This window comes from Anastrepha obliqua, chromosome 4 (genome assembly GCF_027943255.1).
Source record: "Anastrepha obliqua isolate idAnaObli1 chromosome 4, idAnaObli1_1.0, whole genome shotgun sequence".
In the NCBI taxonomy this organism is placed as follows: Eukaryota; Metazoa; Arthropoda; class Insecta; order Diptera; family Tephritidae; genus Anastrepha; species Anastrepha obliqua.
This window is the reverse complement of record NC_072895.1, coordinates 56,968,590-56,993,828: the sequence shown is the minus strand read 5'-3', so window position 1 is coordinate 56,993,828 and position 25,239 is coordinate 56,968,590. Positions and strand designations below refer to the sequence as shown.

Genomic DNA, 25,239 nt, shown 5'->3' with positions numbered 1-25,239 from the left:
ATATAACAAAAACAATATAAATATTTTTTTATCTTTGTGCAAAAATTATGAAAATCTTGCAAATTTTCGCCAAAATTTTAAACTTTTATTCAGAAGTTTTTAGAAGTTATGTAGTTTATCGTATTGTTTGTCACAGTTTTAAACTCCATTGAATTCCAGTATAATGAAAAGCAAGTTGCAAGTGGCTACAGAATACCGTTGATTTTTGCCAATTTTTTTGCTGACAGTGTCACGCATTTTCTCCCACACAAAATACGTTCGACAATTTTTTTATATGGAAGAAAATGGCTAGTACACCTATTTTATTTTCCAGGAGTGTAAGCTTACTTATGTGCAGATGTATGCCAGCATTTGAGCAGCCGATATGTACTTTCTTCTTGCTTTGTGGCAGTTTGAATGTCAAAGTAGTCTTCTTTGAAATTGAAATCCTTCTTTTTTTTGAAATTTTGGTTGAAATTTTATTATTTAAACCACCAAATTGCAAACACAAAATACATACGTTTTGTTTTTGTACAAATGCTGGATTCTCTTTGATGCAAGTATTATTTGAGAAATTTCGAAAAATTCTACATTTTCTAGATTTTTTTTTCTGGAAAAAAATGTTTACTTCACTTTTTCTTTCCTTTCGTTCTACATAGGTACATACATACATATATCATTACCATACAATTATTTTAGTAAACAATCTGTCCCACTATCCTTCAAGTTCTATTTGGCGCATTTAATCCGAGCTTCTTGCCCCATTTCCTACTTTCTGCCTTTAAGTTTTCGAACTAATAATCCATATACCACTCACGTTCTTTCAACACAAAAGTAAAGGACTAGATTAATTAATTTTTTTTTTCTGTTTTGAAAAAGTAAATTTAGAATGCCATAAAGTATGATACATAAAGAAATCAATTCACTTAATGATTTGTGAAATAATTGAATTCAAGAAGTAAATTGTAAACTAACCTTAAGAGCAAATGAGAATTTATATGGAAATATCTTCTCTTGTACAAGTCAACCACAAACAAATATGTTTTCGAAATTTTTGCAGTCGCCATTGACCCCCACACAGAACTATGCACCCCTTCACAACTTTACCTTCAGCTTGCTACGAATATTATATAGTACATACACACGTACATATATATATATGCATTTTTGCAAAGTAGCAACTGCAGCAATTGCAAGCACGCGCTCACTCATCTTGCCACCTGCAATTTGCAACTCATCATTTTGGCTTGTTGTTGAAACGTTGCTGTTTCTCATATCTCTTATTGTCATTCTTTTTGGTTAATACAGCGTAAAATATTCCATTTGATATGACATTCATCGTCCCCACGATGGAATGCAAGGTCGTTGCTGAATAATTTTGTTTACCATTTTTTTATCATTACATACGTGCTAACAAAATTTTGTATTTTTTGTTTTAGTTTTTCGCTGAATATTTTTGTACACATATGCCTGTATGAGTGTACTTGAGTGTAATTTTCATATGGCATATACACTTTGTTTTAGCCATCTTCCACTACGACTCGACTGGACGGTCTGATTGCGCTGGTCAGTGTTTCTTTAATGCGCATGCGTGCAAATTTGCATTAAATTTGCGTCTACTAAAGCGCTGCCAGCACATAGTTGTACGTACATATATATGTGCGCATAATTATCATACTTATACAGTCGTCATGAACCTTCAACTTCCTTATTTTATCAGTTTATGGTCAACACACAATTTACTCTGCAAGTTTTGGCATTGCATCGGGCGCTACTTCGTCATAGCTGACAGCTAATGACCAAAGCGGCGAATTTGTCAGCAGCTGTGACCAAAAACAGCATTTACGCAGTAATTTTTTTTTTTTTAATTTTTGTATTTTACATATGTATGTATGTATGTATATGTACCAATAAATGTATATTAGGATGGCCAAAAATCAAGTATTTTTCTATACACCTCTTAAATTTGTTCTATGGCCAAGAAAATTAGTCACCCACATTTGTATTATTTTGTTTTTAATATTTGCCCGCGAACAATTTGAACGCTACCATTGAATTTCTCCATGAGGAAAATACATTTTTAAGTACATTTTATATCAATTTGGTATACATCTTTTAACTTCTATTCAAAAATATCCAAAAAATTTATAAAAAATAAAAAACACGAGATAAATATGTTTTATTTCCATTTTTAAAGTTTTTTGAATTTTTAGTGGTTTACAGGGTTACAATAAAAAATTGAATTTTTTTAATAAAACATAGGGTGTAATTTTTTAGACGTTTGCGAAGGGTAATTAGCTGCGGAGGTTAAATCATATCGATCTGTAAACATTTTATAGCAAAAATATGCAAGAGTTGATTTTTCCTTATGCAAATTTAATGGTAGTCCTTAAAATGCCGCCGATACGGACAAATATTAAATAAAATAAAAATCAAAATTAATTAAAAAAAAATGTTTGTTTGCCATCCTAATGTACATACTTATAAGCATATGCACATTAAATTCCCATAAATAAATCATTTTCAGCAACTATAATCAGCATAAATTGCTTGCTGCTTCATCCGTCGGCATCATAACATTATTAGTAGAACGAGTAATGTAATAATGTAATTAGTGGTAATAATATTATTTAAGTTTTATAGCCTAAAATTGTTCGCAGCCTCGAACACCAGCTTATTAATCTCAAGTGACCCTCTCCTTGCTTACTTTTATTCGCTTGAATTACCGGGTCAAATGTAATTTGCTATGCGCTCGAGACGAGCAAGTGGAATTTTCTCATCTGTAGAAGCATCACAATGCGTTTTTAAGTATGTTAACCTTATGTAATTACTTATTTACTATAAGTATATACGTATGTGTGTATTATATTTACAAATTATTTTGCCACAGAAAAAGAAAACATATATCGGCAAATTGGACTTTTTCACTTCTTATTAAAATTTGAATACATTTTCACTTCACCGACTGCCTGTTATGGCTATGTTTTTGAAATGTTAACAGACAATTTGTGTATATTTAACATTGCTTAGTACAACAGCGCTATCCATTTTGTTTATAAACACAAAACAGTTGATTAACTACTTTAATAGTTTTCGTTCCTGGTATTTCAATACAGCAAATTAGGATGGAACTGCTTTGCACTGCTCTTTTGTAATGAAATTTTCGCAACTATTTTGCTTTGCAATAACAAAAGAATTTAGGGATTTCGACAGTTTTGCTTTGCTCTAACTGTTAAATGAATATTTAAGCGCATGTTGAGTAAATGAAATAGGATTTATTGTGTCGATAAGTCCGTAGTCCCTGTTATATTATTCACATTAAGAGAAATTTTGAGTAAATGTTCTGTGTTCAGCCCAAAAATAGCAATTAAGCAAGCTAAATGAGCCACTCAACCAAACTTGCTTCCGCGACAATACCTTCTACTCAAATATGAACGAGACGGTATCAATAAAACGGTCCGCGGATGACATATGGCAAAAATTAATTTTTTGTTTTTTGGTAGGACTGTTATAAGCTTACACAGCAGGACTGTTATAAGCTTACACAGTAGCACAGAAAACAAACTATGTGACATATCATGCTGAAATTTGCCATGTAAACTTATAACAGTCCTACCAAAAAACGAAAAATTAATTTTTGCCACATGTCATCCGCGGACCGTTTTATTGATACCGTCTCGTTCATATTCGAGCAGAAGGTATTCCATTAATTGAGTGATTTTGTTTTTCTGGTTAGAGTACCAACCCCGTGTAACGTCAGTGGGATACTTGCTGCAATTTTTCAGGACAGCCTGCTATACGTCCTTCACCCACTTTCAGCCGCATCTAACTTGATAAACAGACACTGGAAAAGTTCGCCGCTCTAGTTTGCTTCCAACTACATTCACTACACCAGGGTTAGTTACCCGATTTTTCGAAGGTGCTTGTGCTTGAGATTAACGGGGCTTACCACTTGAAGGTGAGAGTAGAAAGTTGGCAGCAGAGGCTATGTAATATGCATTAGTATCCTCCTGGCAAGGCTACCGCTCCATCAGAAAGAAAAGCCCAATGAAAATTTAGCCTCTGGCTTCAAGTCAGACGTGTTGTTAGTCGCCAACTGTTAGTAGACGCTAAAATGTTGTTTTCAAATTGTTTAGTTCACCCTGCGTATTTTATTTCCGCAGTACCCGACATATCTGCCGAATGTTCACCTATCCACCACATGGGGAGACATCCGATAGCGGAGATAGCAAACTGCCCACTCTGCTCTGTACTGTAAATTTCCGCCCTATGCTCTAACTAAGCCCAGCACATCTTTAACGTTGTACACCATTTGTGAACTGAACCAAAATTTGAACCAAATTTGTAATAGATTATTGAATGTATTACTTGAATTGTTCCAAGGAATGAATAATAATCAGCTATGGTATGACAACAATAAAAAAGAAAAGTTTTAATCGACATGGAAACGTTAAAAATTGTAAAGAGGAGGTCATACAAAGCAAACCTACTTGTTTCTCAAGCCTTGGGCCTTTAAAAAATTTAAATTTTTAACTCATAGGAAAACAATTAATACCAAAGCCATTCAATAACCATTGAATTCTTAATCATATTTTCCGTAAGTAGAATTGAAGCACATGAAACGCAAAAGTTCATCATCAACACCTGTTGAATATAAATGCAGCTGATATGCAAACATGCGCTACACATAAGCCGCTACAAATGTTTGTGTATGTGTATGTATGGATATGTAATATATTTCAACATAAAATAAAATTGTTCTCAACAGGTTAAATTCACTGCACGTCTGTCCGTCAGATGAATATTTAACTTGTGCTTACATACATACACACATACGAGTATACTACAAGTGTGCCCGTATTTGAGTGACTAAACGCTGACCTTTTCAAAAACAACAAATAATGCAATAATATAAATATTTAAGTGCGCTACAAATTTGTACCAGTACAATCAATTTAACAAACAATTATTCTTTATAATAAGAAAAGCGTGTGTTTTTGAAAACAAGAAACTAAAACGAAATATAAGTTATGGCAATTACTGGAATTTAACCTCAAGCGTCCATCAAATTTGAAAACAAACACAGACACACATACACAATCACACTCAAAAACAAAGCCAATTGCTAGTTAGTACTTCTGAGCGGCTAACTAAACAAATGCGAGTAGTAAAAATTTGTGCACAGAAGGTTACGCCTTGGTGTGGTTAATTTTCATTTAATAATTCATAGTAGAAGCGCCATCAACCGATTGGCTCGCACACTTTGATTGCCCACTTGCTGCTTGAGTTATAAACATATATTTTGTGCATACATATTTGCGTAGAATTTTCGTTTAATTAAAATTTACCAATGTTACACACAGCTACCAATTAATGTTATGTACGCCTGTGTTTTTGTATATGGCACATATTCACCCACTCTGCTTAATGGCCACTGTACAAGTTGGTGGCTAACAAATTTGATTTTAATTCATTGTCTAACGTAAGAACTAGCATTGGGCTTGACTTAGCCACTGCCAGTAACTAACTAACCGACTGTCTAACTGACTTACTCCACTAGACTTTACTGCTGACCCACTTTTTGCGAAGGCCAACTGCCAATTTTCTCGTACAAAGTTGTGTAACTAATATTTTTCCCTGTTAATTAGTATTTCCTTCGTTTGCTTCTATATTTTTTATGCGATTTACTTTTTATGTTTTTTGATTTATTATTTTATTGAAGAACTTTCAAATTTTTAGACGATTACAAGCGTTTTTGAATTCATTGCACACGAAAAGGGAAAAGGATATGGTTTTGTGGTATGTAGTCAGTAAGAACAATTATTTATTGATTTTAAAATAATTACATAAATATATATATCCGAGTGTATTTCTGCCATGAAAAAGCTCCTCATAAAAAATATCTGCCTTTCGGAGTCGGCTTGAAACTGTAGGTCTCGCCATTTGTGGAACAACATCAAGACGCACGCTACAAATAAGAAGGATCTCGGTCAAACACCAAAAAAGAGTGTACGCACCAATTACATATATATAACTGGAGATATATATATATTATATATATACTCAAGGCCACCGTATAAATACTCACATAAGTATAAGGGCAAAATTAGATATTTTGATTGGAGTAGAAAAGCTAATTGAACTAAGTAGGCAATTGAGTGGTAAAGTCCTCTCTCGACGCACAAAACTAACACTTTATAAGACTCTCATCATTCCCGTCCTATCGTATGATGCAGAAGCTTGAAGACTGACAACACTCCGTCCCTTGGAGTGTTTGAGAGAAATATTATACGTACAATTTTTGAACCTTTGCACGTTAGCGATGACGAGTATCGTAGACAATGGAACAATGATCTGTATGAGCTTTACGATGACATAGACGTTGTACAGCTAATAAAAATCCAACGGCTTCGGTGACTGGATCATGTCGTCCGATTGGAAACAAACCTCCGAAAGTATTCGGTGCAGTACCAGCTAATGATAGCAGAGTAAGAAAATGGCCTCTTCTGCGTTGGAAAGATCAGGTGAAGAAGGACTTGGCTTCACTTGGTGTCTCCAACTAACGCCGAGAAAGAAACCACTGGCGCACTTTGTTAAACTCGGCCTAAATCGCCTAAGAGGAAGAAGAAGAAAGTGAACATATTCGTATAATCCTGATAATGTATAATAAATCTACTGCACCCCATAACTGTAACGCTTATTGATAAGTTTTGACAATTTATTTGCTTCTCATTTAATTTGAATAAAAATATAGATAATTTTCCATGAAATTTTGTTCCAATTAAAAAAAAATCAACAAAGTTTCAGTCGTTTTAATCGGAGCTTTTAGAGAAATTTGAAGTAACCAGTTTTATAGTTCATTAAATTTTATTCTAATAAAGTGTATACCGAATCGAATTGATTTTTGAGAATTTTTTTTTCAGATGACAAATGCTCAGAATTTTTTGTTTGTTTTTATATAGAAGAAAACACCCCGAGTCAGGAAAAAACAACTTTAAAAAATCAAGGGAATGTTTGTGCTATACGAAACTTGCATTTTGTTATATGAAAATTCAATGGGTCCATATATAACTGCATACTCGAGACTTTTCTGAAATTCTGATTGAAATGTTTGAAATTTGAATTTACTATATTTTTATACAAAAATTATTAAAAGTAAATTAGAAACGAACAAATTGTCAAAACTTTTCAGTAAATCCCTGAGCTATAGTTATTTAACGTAGTTTACACTATTTATGCAGACAAAGTTGTAGTCCTTGTAAGCAGAAGAAGCTTGAGGAGCTTTTTCATGGCAGAAATACTCACGCACCAACCCATTCGACTACGCGGGCCACCGTAGTAAATATTTAATAGCATGCTTTATTTTTAAAGAGATATTTTTTGCATACTTAAATATAGATATAAAACGAACTCCCCACAAATTGGTATACTTCACAAGACATCTAAATATCCATTTTTATTTAAATTTTATTAAATCATGAAATATATTCAGTTTCTTTCGGTCAAGTGAATACTCCAACCAGTAGTTGGCAAGCGTGAAAAAGTAATTGCATAATAAATAGTAACCTTGCAGTTGGATCAGTTAACAAATTACTGTCTTAAGTTGCGGTGACGATAGACTCAACTCTGCTATGTAGTTTAGTTGACGTACTGCAGGCAACACACCTCCTTTAACGCTTCGATGAGCAACACAAAACAAGCAATTGAAACCGACTTAATGTCGTAGTGGGCCGGACATTTGCTGTCAGCTTCTGACAAAAAGTGCGTGGCGCACAAGTTAACGCACAATGAAGAAGTTACCTGCGGCACACAACAGTGCAGCGAGTCTTGTAATTTTTTGATTAAATTGTATGGTTGATTTCTGCGAGGTAATATTTTTGTAGTACAGTAAAAAGAACTGCTGTGCATTTAACAAAGCCAAAGTTTACACTGAGCAAACCTTTCTTAAGAACTCGAAAAGATGAAATGGGGACTGTGAACTTATAGTATGTGTCTTGGATTAGACCCACAGAAATATGGATGAGTAGCACTCTGTGCTTTACTTGACCTAGTGGGGTTTTGGACAGCGCTTCACATCTGAGGGACGAGTGTGCCAATGACTAGAGCCGAGGACATCAGTTTGTGCGACGCAATAAATTTACATACAAACTACTGAATAAACACATCGCTTTTATAAGCCACAGCCAAAATGCACTGAAAGCTCTAAAATCGGTTAAAGTAAAAATTCTCACTACTGTGAATACAAGTCCACAAATGGTTAAACGGGGAGCTAATAGTTTGGCTAGGGAGGGCGTAGCAACTACCCCGATCCAATGCTTTTTTGGTGGTGAGACACTGCACCACTAAAATGAGATCGGGAGGGATGAAGAACTCGAATAGACCTATACTGGCTCTACACTATGGAACTACGCCTTTTGCCTGGCTTCTTTACCGTGGCAGCGCAACGGTGTATCTCGTCTCCAAAAAGCGATACAATCTCGAGAAGAAATGGAAGGCGCCTTAGTTCTGTAGCGCTTATGTATGTACGTTCACTTCAACACAATTTCCTCTTAGATTTGAAAACTTTGTTGGGAACAAACGAAATAACGTGAAGAGGAAGGAAAAATATGCAAAAATTATGATTTTGTTGGGAACAAACGAAGTAACGTGAAGAGGAAGGAAAAATATGCAAAAATTATGATTTTTTTATTTTTAATTTAAGTAACGTGAAGAGGAAGGAAAAATATGCAAAAATTATGATTTTTTTTATTTTTAATTTTTTGTATATTTTATGTTCATTTTTTATTTACCTTTTTTTGTTTTAGTGTTTTTTTTTCATTTAATTTTCTCTATATTTTGTTCTATTCAATTTTACTTTTTTTATAATAATTTAATTTACTTTACTTTGTTTTTTTTTTCATTATTTTCGTTGGTTTTTTAAATGTATTTGTTTTAAAAAATTTATTTATATTCCTTAGTATATTTTATTTTTTATTTACTTTTTTCATTTTAGTAAATTTTAGTTCATTTAATTTTCTCTTTATTTTGGTCTCTTTCATTTTAATTTATTTTATTTTATTATAATTTACTTTACTTTGGTTAGTTTCGTTTCATTATTTTTTTTTTAAGCATATTTAGGCTCACTAAATATATTTTTTAGGATTTTTTATGTTAACTTTTTTATTTATCTTTGTTTATTTCATCAAATGTTGTGCCTTTTTAATTTTTGTTTTGTTTTGTTCCATTTGAGTTTTTTAATGATTTTATCTTTATTTAATTTCTTTTAGTTTTTAGTGTATTTTATGTTAATTTTTTTATTTATATTTTTTTATTTGGATATATTTTAATGAATTTTGCTTAACTTACTTTTTTATTTAATTTCAATTTATTTTATTTTATTATTTTTGTTTTTGGGGTTTTTAGTGCATTTGATTATATTTGATATGTTTTTAATTTTTATTATATTGCATTATTTATTTTAATACATTGTGTTTAATTTTCTTTTTTGATTTAATTTTATTTCACTTTATTTTATAATACTATATTTATTTTTGTATTTTTTAATGCATTTTGTTTTATCTACTTTTTTATTGATAATTTTTTTAATTTATTAAATTTCGTATTACTCTTGTTTTTATCTTTTTTCTGGTTTTTGTGTTTTTAATGCATCTTGTTTTGCATTTTAATATGTTTTATTCAATTTACTTTTTTATTTTATTATATATTACTTTGTTTTATTTTTTGCGGTTTTTGTATTTTTTAGTGCATTTTTTTAATATTTAGTGAAAAGGAAATGCACACTTTTTCATTGATACTTTTTTTTAATTTACAAATTTTTTTCATTGTAGTTATTATTAATATATATTTTAATTTATTTTATTTTATGTAATTTTTATTTCTTGGTTTCAGGGTTTTTATTTTTTTGTTTAGTTTTATTTAATATTTTTCGGTTTTTTAGTGCATCTAAAATCAGCTATTTTATTTCATTTAATTTTGTATTTTCTTTGTAGATTTGATTTTATTTTAATGTATTTCAGTTTATTTTTTTATTTTTAGTTTTTGTATATTTTAATACCATACATTTTGTTTCATCTAACACTATTTTTTTTTTTTAATAATTTTATTGCGCATTTCATTTATATATTTTTATATATTTGTATTTATAATTTCTTTAAATTTACTAAAATTTTGTTTCATTTAATTTATTATTTTTATTAATTTTATTTTATTTTAGATTTATTATCATTTACATATTCTTGCTCAAAAATAATATGCCATTAACTACCGGAACTTCCGATGATGCAGTACTCCCAGGTTGCCGATATCTTTATCATTAAATTTAATGAAATTTAAAACATAAACATTAATGATTTGGTGGCTGGCCCATAGGTGGCTTGACCATGAGGTATACCTTCTTGTACCAAAATTAAGCTGAGTTCGTTCAGCCTTGCCACCGATATTCACATGCTAATTAGCGTATATGCCACTGCACAGCGGGGTGTGGAAAAAGCCTATGAATACCAGTGAAGTATCTGCAACTATTCGTATGCCTATTGACGGTCGCTGCGGATGTGCTCGAATGCACGCACGCTATGTATATTTGTACGTAATTTATTTGACTACCAAAAGTAGGTATTTGCCATGAAAAAATTATTAGTTGCAACATTTGCACTACTCTATGATTGGTTTTTATTGTCTCCATCAATGCCGCTGTGTAATTCTTGCAATTGTACTCGTAATACTCTTGCATCACAATCACATACATATATAAGTGCACGCCACAAGTAACTCAATGACAGCCATGAGGCGTGGCTAAGTAGAATCCAAAAAAAAAGCAAAAGTTGAACAGAACACCACATTTCATCAGCAACAAGGGGCGCGTATAACAATTCTTCTTCTGCATACGAGTATAGTACTACAGATATATTTATACAAGTACAAAGAAGTGTGTAGAGTGAAGTAACTGCCTCACGGATGTGGCATGACAAAATGCCAAAGCCATAAGAAGTCATGTCAAACCACTTTCATTGCTGATGGCAGCCGCCGTACCCAAATAGACGAGCGTCGCGGCAAACTGCTGCACGCGCTGTTGCGAACGCACACTTCTAGCATTCATTCATTCATACATACATACAGAAGCGCATACGTTGTACAATTATGTAGATATGTGCGCAAGTTCGTGTGCTAAGCAAGCAATCGGCCTAACGCTGGCCACTTAGCACATAGACCAGTCAATAGTCGAACACTAATTGTGGCATTTGCCTCTTGACTTACTTACCTACTCGTACATAGCTGTGCTAACTTGGCTTGCTGTTACTTAAGTTTCCATATCAAAAACCGTTATTTAAGCCACAATCCTGTTTGGTTTAGAACGAGTTTAGTGCGAATTTTGAAATCGAGTGCAGTTTACTTCTGATTATTTTTGTGTTTCTGTTTTTTTATATTACTCACTGTTTTCCATGTATGTGAATATATTTGGGTGTGTGTGTGGAATTAAGCATTAGTTGAACATTTTTCAAACTTTGCAAATCGCTCATTCGTTCGCGTACAATTCGAGTATTGCGCAGGCTCAGTGGTGATATTTTTTACTCGTTAGTGTATATGTCGATCATCGATATTCGTGCAATTTGGTGTTTGGTGTTTTTATTCTTTGTGCTGAGATTTGCAATAGAAGCCACGCGATCGCATGGATGATCGCCAGTGAAGTTCAACAAAGCGAAAGTGAAACTTTGTTTCGCTAACCACTTAGAGGTTAGCAGAATATTTAAGCCTTTTTCGCATGCATGCATAAGCTATTGTTTACAATACAAGGTCTGATTTCAAAAACTGCTCTTAGATATTTCCATAATTCCAACAACTTTCAAAAAAAAACTCTAAAATAACTTGGCACAAAAAGCATTCAACGTTTGTTCAACTGATTAACCAAATTGAAAATTTGAAATGATGAACGGAAATGATTGTTATTCAAAGTAATTTCAATGGTAAGCATCGTGACATGAAATTTTGAAATCCTTAATCTTGATCAATTGATGCATAAAATAATGTAAAAACAAATATTACATAAAAAAAGCACAAACGAGGGTAACCGTAAGAGTATCAAATTTGCGGTACTTCAGGACAGGAAATTTTATATTTGTTTTATTTTTTTATATTTTTTGTAGAATATCTCTGACAAAATGAATCAGTCTTTCGGAATATTTATAGCTTTTGCAAATAACGTCAATCGTATTTGAAACTTATTAACTACATAGCCAGCTGCAGTGTACAAACAGACAAGGAATGGAGTACGTAAAAGTCAAAATAAAGATTTCAAAGTTAGTTAACAATAAAATTGGGCGATTAATTTTGCACCAACTTGTACATACATTCAGAGCCAAAAACTTAAAGAAGCGAAGCAGATATGGAAAAGTGCGTACCTTTGTTCACAGTAGCAGCTGCGAGACATATTGAAAAGTTTTGGCCCCATATTTAATTTTTATTCGTCCTTTTTTAAATATAGCTCATGCTACAATAAAAACAAATATAAGATAAAATTAAAAAAAAATAAAAATTTTCATCACAATTCCTCAGTTTTTTATAAAATCTTCGAGTAATCTGTTTTGTAGCTCATGAATTTTAGGACATTAAAGTGCAATTTCGAATTGGTTCAAATTATGCGCCGATTTTAGAAATTTCTGTTTGCTCAGGTTTTGTGAATTTTCTTAATAAAAAACATTTCCACAAATTCTTACTAAAAAATTTGAAATCTTGTTGAGAATTTATTACATTTTTTAATAGTCTTTGTACAAAGTTTGAACTTTCAGTTATTTGGTATGTTTTTTTGTTATTGCTTATAAAAAACTTTAAAACATTTGAGAAAAAATACATAAATAGTCAAAACTTGGCAATATGTCGCCCTGCTATTTTTGTAAACACAAATGTACACTTCTATTTTAAAGTTTCTTACCCTCAATACAACACCACTGAAACATATTTCAAGCAAGCCATATAGGTTAAATTAGTTTAGACAGGTTGCTTTTTTATCAAGAACTCTCTCGGTGGCCACAGACTTTTCGCAGACTTATCCCTACATGTCCATTACCCATCCCGATCTTTCGATGAGTGCAATCTGCGCCTTCGCAAAAGCTTAAAATAAGCAAAGGTAGAAATATGAAAAAAGAAACTTGAAAAAGTGTCTTAACCACACCAGAGCCAACTTTAGGGCAATCACAGATTCTCTAGCTGGTCATTTTGGAGTAATACAGTAATGCAGCGCTAGTTATCTGGCACAGAACACAAAGGAGCAGAGTATACGTCCAAACTTCGTTTCGAATCTATCTCTCCCCGAAGAAACTATTCCTAAACAAGTCAAGTCCTCGGAAGAAAATAACTCCAAGAATCTGAAGTTCATTATTTGATGTGGGGCATTCGTGCAAGTAATGTTGCATAGGATCTACCGAAAGCATTATTCGGGGCTTTGAGCCCAATGCCTCATTAGTATAATATTCTCGTTCTCTGTGCCCTTCATTTATTGAGCGATAGCCAAAATGAACCCAATACATAGTATATTAGGTATCCTGATTAATTTATCTGTGATTAGTGGCTGCTGTTGTTGTTGTAACAGTATAAATATCCAATATAAAAAAAAAAAAAATAATTGGCGCGTACACTTCTGTTAGGTGTTTGGCCGAGCTCCTCCTCCTATTTGTGGTGTGCGTCTTGATGTTGTTCCACAAATGGAGGGACCTACAGTTTCAAGCCGACTCCGAACGGCAGATATTTTTATGAGGAGCTTTTTCATGGCAGAAATACACTCGGAGGTTTTCCATTGCCTGCCGAGGGGCGACCACTATTAGAAAAATGTTTTTATTAATTTTGCTTTCACCGAGATTCGAACCAACGACCTCTGTGTGCATTCGGAATGGTAATCACGCACCAACCCATTCGGCTACGGCGGGGTGATTTGGCGAAACACAAATCCAGGATGTTCCGCTAACACAAAGCCGACTTCAATGGGACGTTATTGATTGCTCTAGCTTTCTCCTCAACTTGTGGGAACAAGTATCTTACGACAGAAGCTTGTCCTCTGCACTGATTGCACCAACTTCTCTCCCTCACTCAGACGATTTTCTTACACACTCGTCTGCTTCCTCATTCTCCTGAACACCACCGGTGCTGGAATTATTTTCGAAATTCTTGAAGAAAGGCTTTTCGACATTCTTGAAGGCATATCGAGTTAGTTTCTGCCGGTCTAAGGGACTTGCTCGCCACCTGACTGTCCACAACGAATGTGAGTTTTAAATGAACGAAGGCCACTATGCTTTTCAATGCGGCCGTCACTTAAATTGTTTTATAGTCCATTAAATTTTAAATAAAGGGCAAATTTTAAATAGCTGAAAATTCGCGTTGACGTTTTTGACAATTTTTTTTCCTTTCGCTCCGCCGTAGACGAGTGGGTTGGTGCGTGACTACCATTCGGTAGTTAATACAATACATTCGGTAGTGTCTAGATTCGAAACCACGGAAATAAGACTCCAGGTGATAGGAACGTATTTTTTTAATAGCGGTCGCCCCTTGAGTATTATATTTCTAGAAAATCATCAACGTGCAAACGAAAAATAGAAAGAGAAACTCGGCCAAATACCCTATAAAGGGTATAAGCGCCACTTATATATGATATATATATATTATAATTTGCGCAGTTTTGTGCATTTTCTCCATGCATTTTTTATATAAGCAGAAGAAAACACCAACCACGTCAACAAACAAAGTGAAAATCATATACGAGCTTTTGAACTTAACGTTCTTTATAGCCGATAGATGTAACTGTAAAGTTGTACAACAAAAAACAAAGAATTCACGACGATTAAGGCAAAATTTCAGACCAGTTTCTTACTATTTAGTTTCAACATTTTTCCTTTTACTTTATAAAATCCTTGAACTTTAATTGTTGACCGATATTTTTAAAAGAATTCTCTCAGAAACATCTTTTTTTAGGCTATCAATCGGAGTCATTTTAAATCGAGACGAAAAATGTATTCCAAATGCAGTCACTTTCTATTTCGGTTTGGTGAAAAACGCAAGTTTCATTGCCAGCATGCCAAACCGCATCGCCGCCAGAATGTCCATTTGACAGCCGAAGACACATGTGGTTTGGCCCACTTTTCATGTTGCCACACAACTATTGCCACATGCAACTTAAATATGTATGAACGAACAAGCCCAAGCACATATATTTATTTACAGCCAAATAAAAACCAATCGTATTTGTATACAAGCGCATGTGTTTGTGCATAGTCGTATCTAAAAAAAACGTACATATGCACATGTACGGCAACGATTGCACACACACACTAGCTTTAATAAAAATAAATTTCCCTTTTCAACATTTTCACTCAGTTTTTTTTTTCTTTGTTATTTATTTATTCGTTTGTATATTTGCAGTGTTGGCAGTGCAAATTCAATGCCATTGGCAGTCAACAGTAGTGGACGCGCGGACAAATTACTGCAAAATGGCCATAACCACCAGCAGAGCGGCAACAGTAATAATAGCAACAACAACGAAAGCAGCAATAATTGCAGCAACAGCAATGTCAGCAGCAGCAGCAGCAGCGGTAAAACAATGATGATGACCACCAATGCCATTAGCAACAAACATACACAACATACACAATACAACACCAACAGCAATAGCCACAACACCAGTAATAATAAGAGTAATGCTGTTACAAGCACAGCCATCACAAAGGCGATAAATAACAGCAACAGTAATAACATAAACATAAACCCCAGCAGCAACAACAAGAGCAATAGCAATATTACTAAAAACAGGCTAAACTATGCGAATAGCAATGATGGTTACGCCAGTTTACTAGTCGCCAACAACATCGATAGTGGTGTGCCTTTCAGAGTAACAACGGCCACGAAGACGGCAGCAGCCGCAACAGCAACAGTGCCAATAGCAACCACCTTAACACCGGGTGCAGCCGTGCGCGTCAAGAAACAGTCTAACAGTTCGACAATCACAACAACGACCACGTCTAGCATTAGCGCCGAACACGACGAAGCGCCGCCACGGGCAAACAACAGCAAAGCTACAACGTCGAAAACAACCGACTCCAAATTGGCACAGAGCGGTGACAGTGAGCGCCGTGGACGCACCAATTCACATCAGTCGCACTATTCGACAGACAAAAGCGGCTCGTCCGGTTACTATAGCTCGAACGTTTGCTCCACATATTCGCTGGACGAGCATATCTATTGCGAACCGGTTATAGATATCCTAAATGTGAGCAATAGTGGTTGTGACGCTGGTGGTGGTGGTAAGTGCAGCAAAAGTTCACGTTTGGAGTGCTCAGACAAAGCAACGGCTAGTGGTGATAACAACAAAAGCACAAAAGCAGCGCTAGGGACAACAACGTTGGCCAATAGTCACGTGAGGGACATGAGCAGTAAAGGAGGTGCGATAAAACGCGGTTTCGGGCGTCGCAATGGTAGTGCAGCGCCGACAAGTCGAAACGGCGAAAGTGGTATTGCTGGTTGTAGTGAGATGGATGGCGAGGACGATTGTGATGGCGATGCAGAGGATGAGGCTGCAGCGCGTCATACCAACAGCATTGGCAGGAATTCGAAGAGTGTAGAAGAGACAACGTTTGGCGTGAGCAAAATACCGGCTAGTTTGCAATTTTTACTACAACGACAAACCTCCGAGGAATATACACCATCACAACATTTCAACGATAATCTGCGTATATTGGAGACTAGCATCGAGAATCTCGATCGCCATTTGAAAAATTTTCCAAGTCTGAGTTCTCACGAACGTATAGCCGCTTTTGTACAGTCACATCATCATCTTCATCAACACCAACACGTATATCAGCAAATGCCGCTGGCGGAGACTGGCGACAAACTGGCTATCCGTGTACCTCAACATCCGCAACATTATTTGCCCACCATTATGGAAGGTTACGATCCCACCAATCAACCGCGTCGTTCATGGCCCGATGAGATGGTGGATGATTCGCTACTCGATATAGACCTCGACTCATTTTTGCTAGTCAACGAGCGCAATGCTGGCGGCAAGTTGCATAAAAGCGGGCCGATGCGCGATAGTGGCATCGACAATCCCACATTTCTCACCGAAGAGCAAGAGGAGGAGAATAATTATAAGTGCGCAAAATATATCAATTCCTGTCCCGACGATGCATATCGCGTTGAAAGTGATATCGTTGCTGGCATGGGCACAGTTTCGGAAAAGTCCAGTACGGTTGCAGACCATTATATGAAACGCTACGAAGACCAACTGCATTTCCAGAGCACACGTGAGCTGCTCGAAGATGTACGCGACAAAATACGTTTGCTATCGCAGGCGAGTGGCAGCGCCGGTTCGCATAGCCCCGAATTGCACTTGAGTCGTGGTGTACATACCGAACAACTACCATGCGAACTGGAAGGCATGATTAAAATGCTAAAAAGCGAACTTGAAAACTATTTGGATCGCATGAATCAGCACAGCGAATTAGAAATACGCCAACTGTGCAGTGGTCTTGTAAGGAATCATAATATCGTAAAAATGAAGAAGGCATTCGAACGTCGTCGTTCAACGCATAGTCTCGGTACGAACGAATCGGATTACGGCTATATTGGCAACTACGAAGCAATCGGCGATGGTGTGCCAGCGAGTATACGTGAACAGATCGCTTCGATACGTTGCGCGAGTGATCCGAATTTTAAAATGAAACGCAAATCTCTAACCGACGTGTTTCCCATTGCGGAATGTTATGCAGTGTCCGAAAATCTGCAACGTGTACCGTCGCAAGTGTCACTACAGCAACGTCGTCCGTCGCTACCGCGTCGAGATCGTGAACGCTTGGATCAAAGACAACGGGAACGCGATCAAAATATAATCACATTACATGTGCCCACAACACAATTGCAGCGTAATCTCTCGTTCCAACAACCGATATTAAGTAAATTAGATGCGAAAGCATTGGCAATGCCTGCGGCAGATGCCGAAGTTGGTAGCAAAAGCAATCCGAATGCTGGCAGTAGTGCTGCCGGCAACGGTAGCGGTGCTGAATCGGGGGAATCCGGTGATAAGGACTCGATTTTGGAATGGCACCGAAAGAAGCCGAGCATTTGGGAAATGTACTACGGTACGAATCGTATGAATCAGTCATTGCTGGGCAAGCGCAATGGCATGGTCACGAACAACAACAATCAGGTCACAATGTCGTATGTAAGTGCAACAATTTTTCATTTAAATATTCAACGTATGTATTGAACCGCTTTTTAGTTTTAGAAAGAAAAACAGAATATTGGAGACTAAGTTTTAAATGGGTATAAGCATTGACTGAAATTTCTTATTCTACTTAAATCTTAGTCTATCTCAAATCAAAAGTTTTAAATCTTTTATAATATCGCTGTTAAAAATGCGTATTCCAAATTAAATGTACTCAAACCAACTTTCAACCTAAACCTATGCGGTATAGAGTAGCCAAATTAATTAGAAAAATAACTCAAATTTAAATCCTTTTCGTACAATTGTTTGCATTTTTTGTTATTTTATAAACCCATTTCTAAGCCTTTTAATTATTTTACAAGTGTTTTTCAAAAATTGAAAGGCATAAAAAAAATTATTTAAAGTTACTTCAGCAGGATTTTTCTCCACTTCATAGAAATTTTATTATAGAGAATATATCCTCTTATCCTAAGAGAACAAAGCTCTACTAGCTCAAATGTATTCGAGAGAATTGGACTGTTCAAACACAACTCAAATGCTAAAAAACATATCTTTGAAAATTTCACTATTAAAAAAAGTAAAAAAAGAGCACATTGTTGTTTTAGTAGATCTCTGATTTCCCTAGCATTATTTCCGAGCTATAAAAAATTAGCGTTCGAACTAATTATCAACAAATAGTTCTTTTTAATTATTTTTTAATACTATAAGAATTTAACATTTGTCTTCAATTTTTGTTTAAGTGACTTCATCTTATAGGGCCAATAGTTTTCAAGATTAAAATTCTTAAAAAAGACATTTCTTTCAAATTTTAAATTGTAAATATCTTGCAAAATAAAAAAATTATTTAATACAGTTATTTAGCAGCCTAAGGACTAAAAACTTCAGAGCTGAAGAAAAATCTGTGATCCACCTGGGATTAATATCTGCGATAGATTCTAAATCTTCCAACTATAGATTGACGGCTACAGTTGTATAGTAGAATTTTCGTACAAAACATAACTTTCTTTCTTTTTAGCATTAAAATATACTTTAGTTCACGAAGAAAATACCCCCACTATTTGAAAATAATAAATGCTAATAAATAAACCAAAGTCTTGAAACTTACCCCCTCACTTTATACCACATCTACACCTGTTATTTTGATGTCCATAATTTTCATGTCTTAATTTATCCTATTTTCTGTTGTTGCCACTAAAATATTTTTTCCAAAATATTACCAAAAAATCAAGGAAATTCATGATTTTCACTTGACTTTTTTATAACGGTTTTTTAATAAATTCTTCTGTACATATATAGTAGCTGTAGATGTGGAGTTACACAAAAATATAGACAGCTATGATAGCAACTTATTGTCAGGTAATCTCAACCGTAAACAAAAAAAGCAGCTGCTTTCGGTAACTTTAATGGTTTGCGAATGCTGGATGTTTCTGAAACTTAACAGAGCTTAATTTCAGTTAAGTTCTTCAACAGGTTTCAAAATAGATTAAAACAGAAAACTTTTAGTTAACAGATTACAAATACAAAATTATTTACAGAAGACTTTCGGGCACAGCCAGAGCCGTAACTATGCGAATTTAAGAGTGCACATTAATTATGTCATTTGTTGTGGTAGAGTTTTTGGACAGAAAAAGGTTTTTTCACTTATTTTTACCATAAATATAATTTCATGTAAGCAAGAAGTAGATGTTTTTTGTATAAAAACTGCGTGTAGCCTGTTATCTGTTGTCAACTAACCCCAAATGTAAACAAAAATCAGCTGTTTCAGTTAACTCCCTTCCGGTGGAAATGTTTGGCATTTATCCCACCCTGCAGTTAAGCCATTTAGGGGAAATATACTGTTAGTTCTGTTGGGCTATTGGTTCGGACCCGTTAACAGGGTGCTTGTACACAATTCAAACAGTTACAGGCAAGGTAAATAATCGTTTGCCTTTACATATAAATATTTCAACAGCCTCTGTAGCAGCTTCCGCATTCAATGCAACTAACAATTTTTTCAATACACACTAACGAAAATGTATCATATAAGGAATTTTCCGTTTTTACTTATTTCAACTTATTTCTGGCAATTAAGTTGAATTGTGAGCTTTGTTGTGTAAGAAGACCTATAGTGTAATTTTATGGTATATGCTTTTGTGGTTTCATGATGTATTTTTACCCGTTGTATGCCTGTATTATGAGTATTTTTTGGTATTCCCCATAAAACACACAAATCGATCAATCTATTGAGGAGTTAGAGATTCAAAATGTTTCTGTGAGAATTTTGACCCTCTAAACAAATTTTGACTTAAACTTTGAAATCGCCGACCGTACGTCTGTCGGTATATGTGTTTTTTGTTCCTTACCAGAATCTATTATTTTTTGCTTTCTTTTTTCTTTTATCCAGCATTATTATTTTCAGTGCTGCTGACTCAAACTACCTTCGTTTTTTACTCTACCAAATGACTTGGCGCCACCTAAGAAAAAAATTTCTATATTTAAATACTCTGTTAATCAATAAAATAATGCCCTTAGTTTAAACTAAATTAAAATTGTCAAGAACGCATGAAATAATTGCAAATTACATAGTAACCTATGCCGACAATCTAAGTTTTGATAAGCAAAAACATTTATTATTAATGGCATTACGTAAAATTGGTTGCATACGCATATTTATCATTTTGCAATTAAGTGTTATTTATGTAATAAATATAAATAACAAAAAAAAATTGCAAGTTGAAAAATGCAAACGCGCTTCAGTGGCTTTAGCCTGACTTGCAGACTGACAGACTAACTGACTGACCGCTTAAGTAGCCCGCTGAATAACAGACATTCTTTGGCAAGTCAGTAACGTGCATTCTGTGGCAAATTGGTAGCGTCGAGGAATGTGGGCTGCATGCAGAAATTCTATTAAGTTTAAATATTTATTACCTTTTTCAAATACTGTTTAAATTTCAATGCGTTAATTTAAGTGCTCCTATGTGAAAAATGTTAATAATCCCTCAAGCATTACAATTTGCATAGTTGCTTTATTAATGGCAATTTATTTTTCGGTTGTACTCATTTGTAATTTTTTCGAATTTTCTACGCTCGACAGCCTGTTCAAACAAATACAAATAATTGTCAATCAGTATTATATAATCACTTTAGGCATTTGTAATTGATATATCAAATGCCCGGGGGGTATATTCATACACACACACACCTTTATATGCACACAAGCTTAAGCGTACACTTATGTATGTATATGTGTATTTTAAAATTACTTTAGTTTATGCAATTATATTGAATTTTTTTTACTGTGTAATGGCAAGTTAATAACTTCAATTACTTTAATTCGTTTACAGTTAGTTGTTCTTAACAAGCACAGATACACACATGCACACAAGCCATTTTTGCAACAGAATTTGACAGCTAGTATAATAATTAAAAATTTCATTTAAAAATCGCATTGGGTCAGGGACGTGTATTTACAACTCCACCCTCTTCCTCGAACCGATCACGGGTAACTACATATGTACATACACGTGTGTATATGTAGTAGGCGCCCGATTTCTGGCAGCGCTCTAAACTCTCTACTTACATAAATACAGGCAATAAGCACGGTAACAACACACAACTGGCACTGTACATGCACACATACATATGTAGTTGATTACCATGCAGAGAAGTCTGCTAGTTCTGATCTAGCGAAAATCCCCAGTTTTAGTAAATAAAAATTGCAAGTGAATATTCGAAATTATAATATATTACTGCAAATTAAAATACGTATGACATAAATTTTGTGTTTATGTTTACATTTGTTCTACATACTATACTCCTCTGTATACTCTACAAGCCCCATATGCATATTGACTTATGTATACTTAGTATATACCTTGTGCTCAAATATAAACGAGACGTTATCAATAAAACGGTCCGCGGATGACATATGGCAAAAATAAATTTTTTATTTTTTGGTAGGACTGTTATAAGCTTACATGGCAAATTTCAGCGTGATATGTCACATAGTTTGTTTTCTGTGCTACTGTAAACAAGTCAAGCTCGAGTGTGTTCTTCGAATTTAACGATGGAAATTCAAGTTGAACAAAGAATTTGTTTAAAATTTTGTTATTCCAACAAAATTTCGGCTTCAGACGCCTTAAAAATGTTGCAAACAACCTATGGGGACTCTGCTCTATCGCGTGCACGTGTTTTCCAGTGGTACAAATCGTTCAAAGAGGGCCGTACATCAACCCAAAAAACCACGCCAAAGTCGCTCAAAAATTAAGGTTATGCTGACTGTTTTTTTCGATTACGAAGGTGTGGTGCACTCGGAGTTCCTTCCGCAAGGCCGATCGGTTAACGCTGAATATTATTTAGACGTTTTAAAGCGTTTGCGCGAGAACATTCGTCTTAAAAGGAAGGAATTGTGGGACAACAAGTCATGGTTCTTGCATCACGATAATGCACCAGCTCACACATCACGTCTTGTTCGCGATTATTTGAGCAAAAATAATGTTAATATCGTTCCGCAAGCACCGTATTCGCCTGATATGGCTCCATGTGACTCTTTCCTGTTTCCCAAGCTCAAGTTGCCGCTCCGTGGAAAACATTTTGAGACAATTAAAGTCATAAAAGAGAATTCGAAGAACACACTTGAGCTTGACTTGTTTACAGTAGCACAGAAAACAAACTATGTGACATATCACGCTGAAATTTGCCATGTAAGCTTATAACAGTCCTACCAAAAAACAAAAAAATTATTTTTGCCATATGTCATCCGCGGGCCGTTTTATTGATAATGTCTCGTTCATATTTGAGCAGAAGTTATTAACAAGTTTTTACCATTTATTTATATTTTTCTCTGAATTATTTTTTTATAAGAAATAAAAAAAAAATTAAATTTTCATAAAAATTAAACTTTTTAATCAGAATTTTCAGAGAATATTTGTATACTTATATTATAAAAGTTTACATGACTTAAAATTCTCATTGAAGTAAAAAAAAATAATTATCAAAAACTAACGAGAATTTGGTGCCACTTCAAATTTGCACTTAATACTAGCATTAAATAGGTTATAAAACGGCACATCCAGAAATTTTCTAAAAATTTTGAATAAAAAGTTTGAAATTGAATAATTTTTTAAAAATTCTGCACAAAACTTGAAACTTCGATGCATGTTGTTCTTGTTATAGAATGAAATATATTTTTATACCACCAATAATTAAAATTAATTTGAAAAAAATATAGTTAAAACTTATCAATATATGGTGACGTCATCATTATGTCACTCGCTTTAAGATTATATTTTAAAAAACCATGGATTGCAAAATTTTAGTTGTTCAATTAAAAATTAGTAACTATTGCTATTTAAAAACATGACAACAGTGAAAGCAACAAACATAATAGAAAAATATTTTTTTGCATACACCCCTTTTTGGTCCACTTGCAACTAGTATAATTCTAGTCCCTACCGAACTGGTATGACATCTACCATCAAATATCAATTCATAAACTAGAATGTCTACTGTGCAGTTTGGCTTTTCACTGCAGAGTAGGAACATACACTTTTATAAACATGCATACATAAGTATTTTACTTTTATAACGCGTGGGATTTTGCGCAAATTTTGTAAAGTTAATTGAACTGGCCAAAATTCAAATGGGTTGTCCATACAATATGGTGTAAATTATTTTTGAAGTCTATTATGAAAATATTTTAATTGCAAGCACCTAGTTACAGATATATATATGCACACTTCTATATGCTAGCAATTGCATGTATCTACTGCTCTATTGTAAGCACGTCGTTCATAATTACCTGTTACTTGTAGTCGATTAGAAGGTAAACAAAACAATATTCAGAAATTTTGCCAAACTTGTAGAAAACAAGTTCATGTTTTTCATTTTTCGAATGCACCAGCGCTGGATCAAATGATTGCACCGTACGGCAACATATCTGCAGCAGAATGCACATAGCGCTTATTTACATATGTATATGTAAGCGGGTATTGGGTGAACCATTTTTGCTCAATAAAGTTAGAGTCCAGCACTTCTGAGTTTTTTTCCTGCATTCAAAAGTTAAAAGGGTTGTAATGAGTGTTTACTGCACCAAATGTACGAAATTTTGAAGAGCTTTGAGGAAAAGTTGTTTCTCATGAAACCCTAAACACTTCGAACCCATACTTCAATCTGACAGGATCCTCCCCCCCTTCATCCATATTTTTAGAGGTTTTTAAAATTTTTTTAAAGAAGTAAAAACATTAAGTACAATTTTGCTTAGTCAAAAGAGTATTTGTCTGAAGAATTAAAACGTACACAGTGCTCTTATTTATGCAATAAATAAAGAAAAATTAAAACCTTTGAAAAAAATTTAATTGTGTATGTCAAAAGTGTTTTTTGAGGGACATCTTAGTACCAAAATTGGCAAAGGTGGTTGTCAACCTGTCTGTCCTCTGCTTCGAGTTAAGAATTTTGACACAGAAAATATGGCATTTGATCTCAGAGTATTAGAAATAGGACTAATATTTGGTAATACATTTTTTTTTGATATATGCCATTGATACTCTGCTACAAAAAAAATAATTTTTTAGACTTAGTTCTCTTAAAATTGTTCATTGTTTATATACTCGGATAAATGAAAAATAAAAAAAGTTCTAAAAAAATTGTTTTCAGTCAATTTGCTCAGTATTATGTAACTCCTATTATCCTATTTAAATAAGCACCCTTTAAAAAGCCAACAGCCTAGCCCAAGAAGACAACGTATTATGATTAGAAGACCCACGAAAACAGAATGGTTGCTGATACTTTTCTAGTAGCCCACCCAACTCGCTTTGTACATCAGTTTGCGCCATGAGTCCAGATATCGAGCCAAAGGGATATTTATCTTTTTCCTTGTGATAGAGGCTCTTGAAGTCTTCCCTGTAACACGAAGCCTCTGAACCCAGCAAAGTGTTGCTCCAACCAACCCATTCGGCTACGGCGGTCGACAACAAAAAATTATATAAACTTTCAGACTCAACCGTGATTTTACACAAGAATTGGATGATCTGATTTTTGGGAGTTTTTGACTGCCAAAACCTGCAATTGTAAGGCAACTAGTA

The 25,239-nt window shown here is 34.3% G+C and overlaps 1 protein-coding gene across 2 annotated transcripts in view; it reads left to right on the top strand.

Annotated features, from left to right (window-relative positions):
* LOC129243876 (putative uncharacterized protein DDB_G0282133) overlaps positions 1-25,239 on the top strand; it is a 219,843-nt gene that overhangs the window by 143,245 nt on the left and 51,359 nt on the right. For both annotated transcript variants that reach the window (XM_054881283.1, XM_054881284.1), the window contains exon 5: positions 15,382-18,175. In XM_054881283.1, coding sequence (XP_054737258.1) covers positions 15,382-18,175 — 2,794 coding nt within the window. The remainder of the gene's footprint in view (positions 1-15,381; positions 18,176-25,239) is intronic.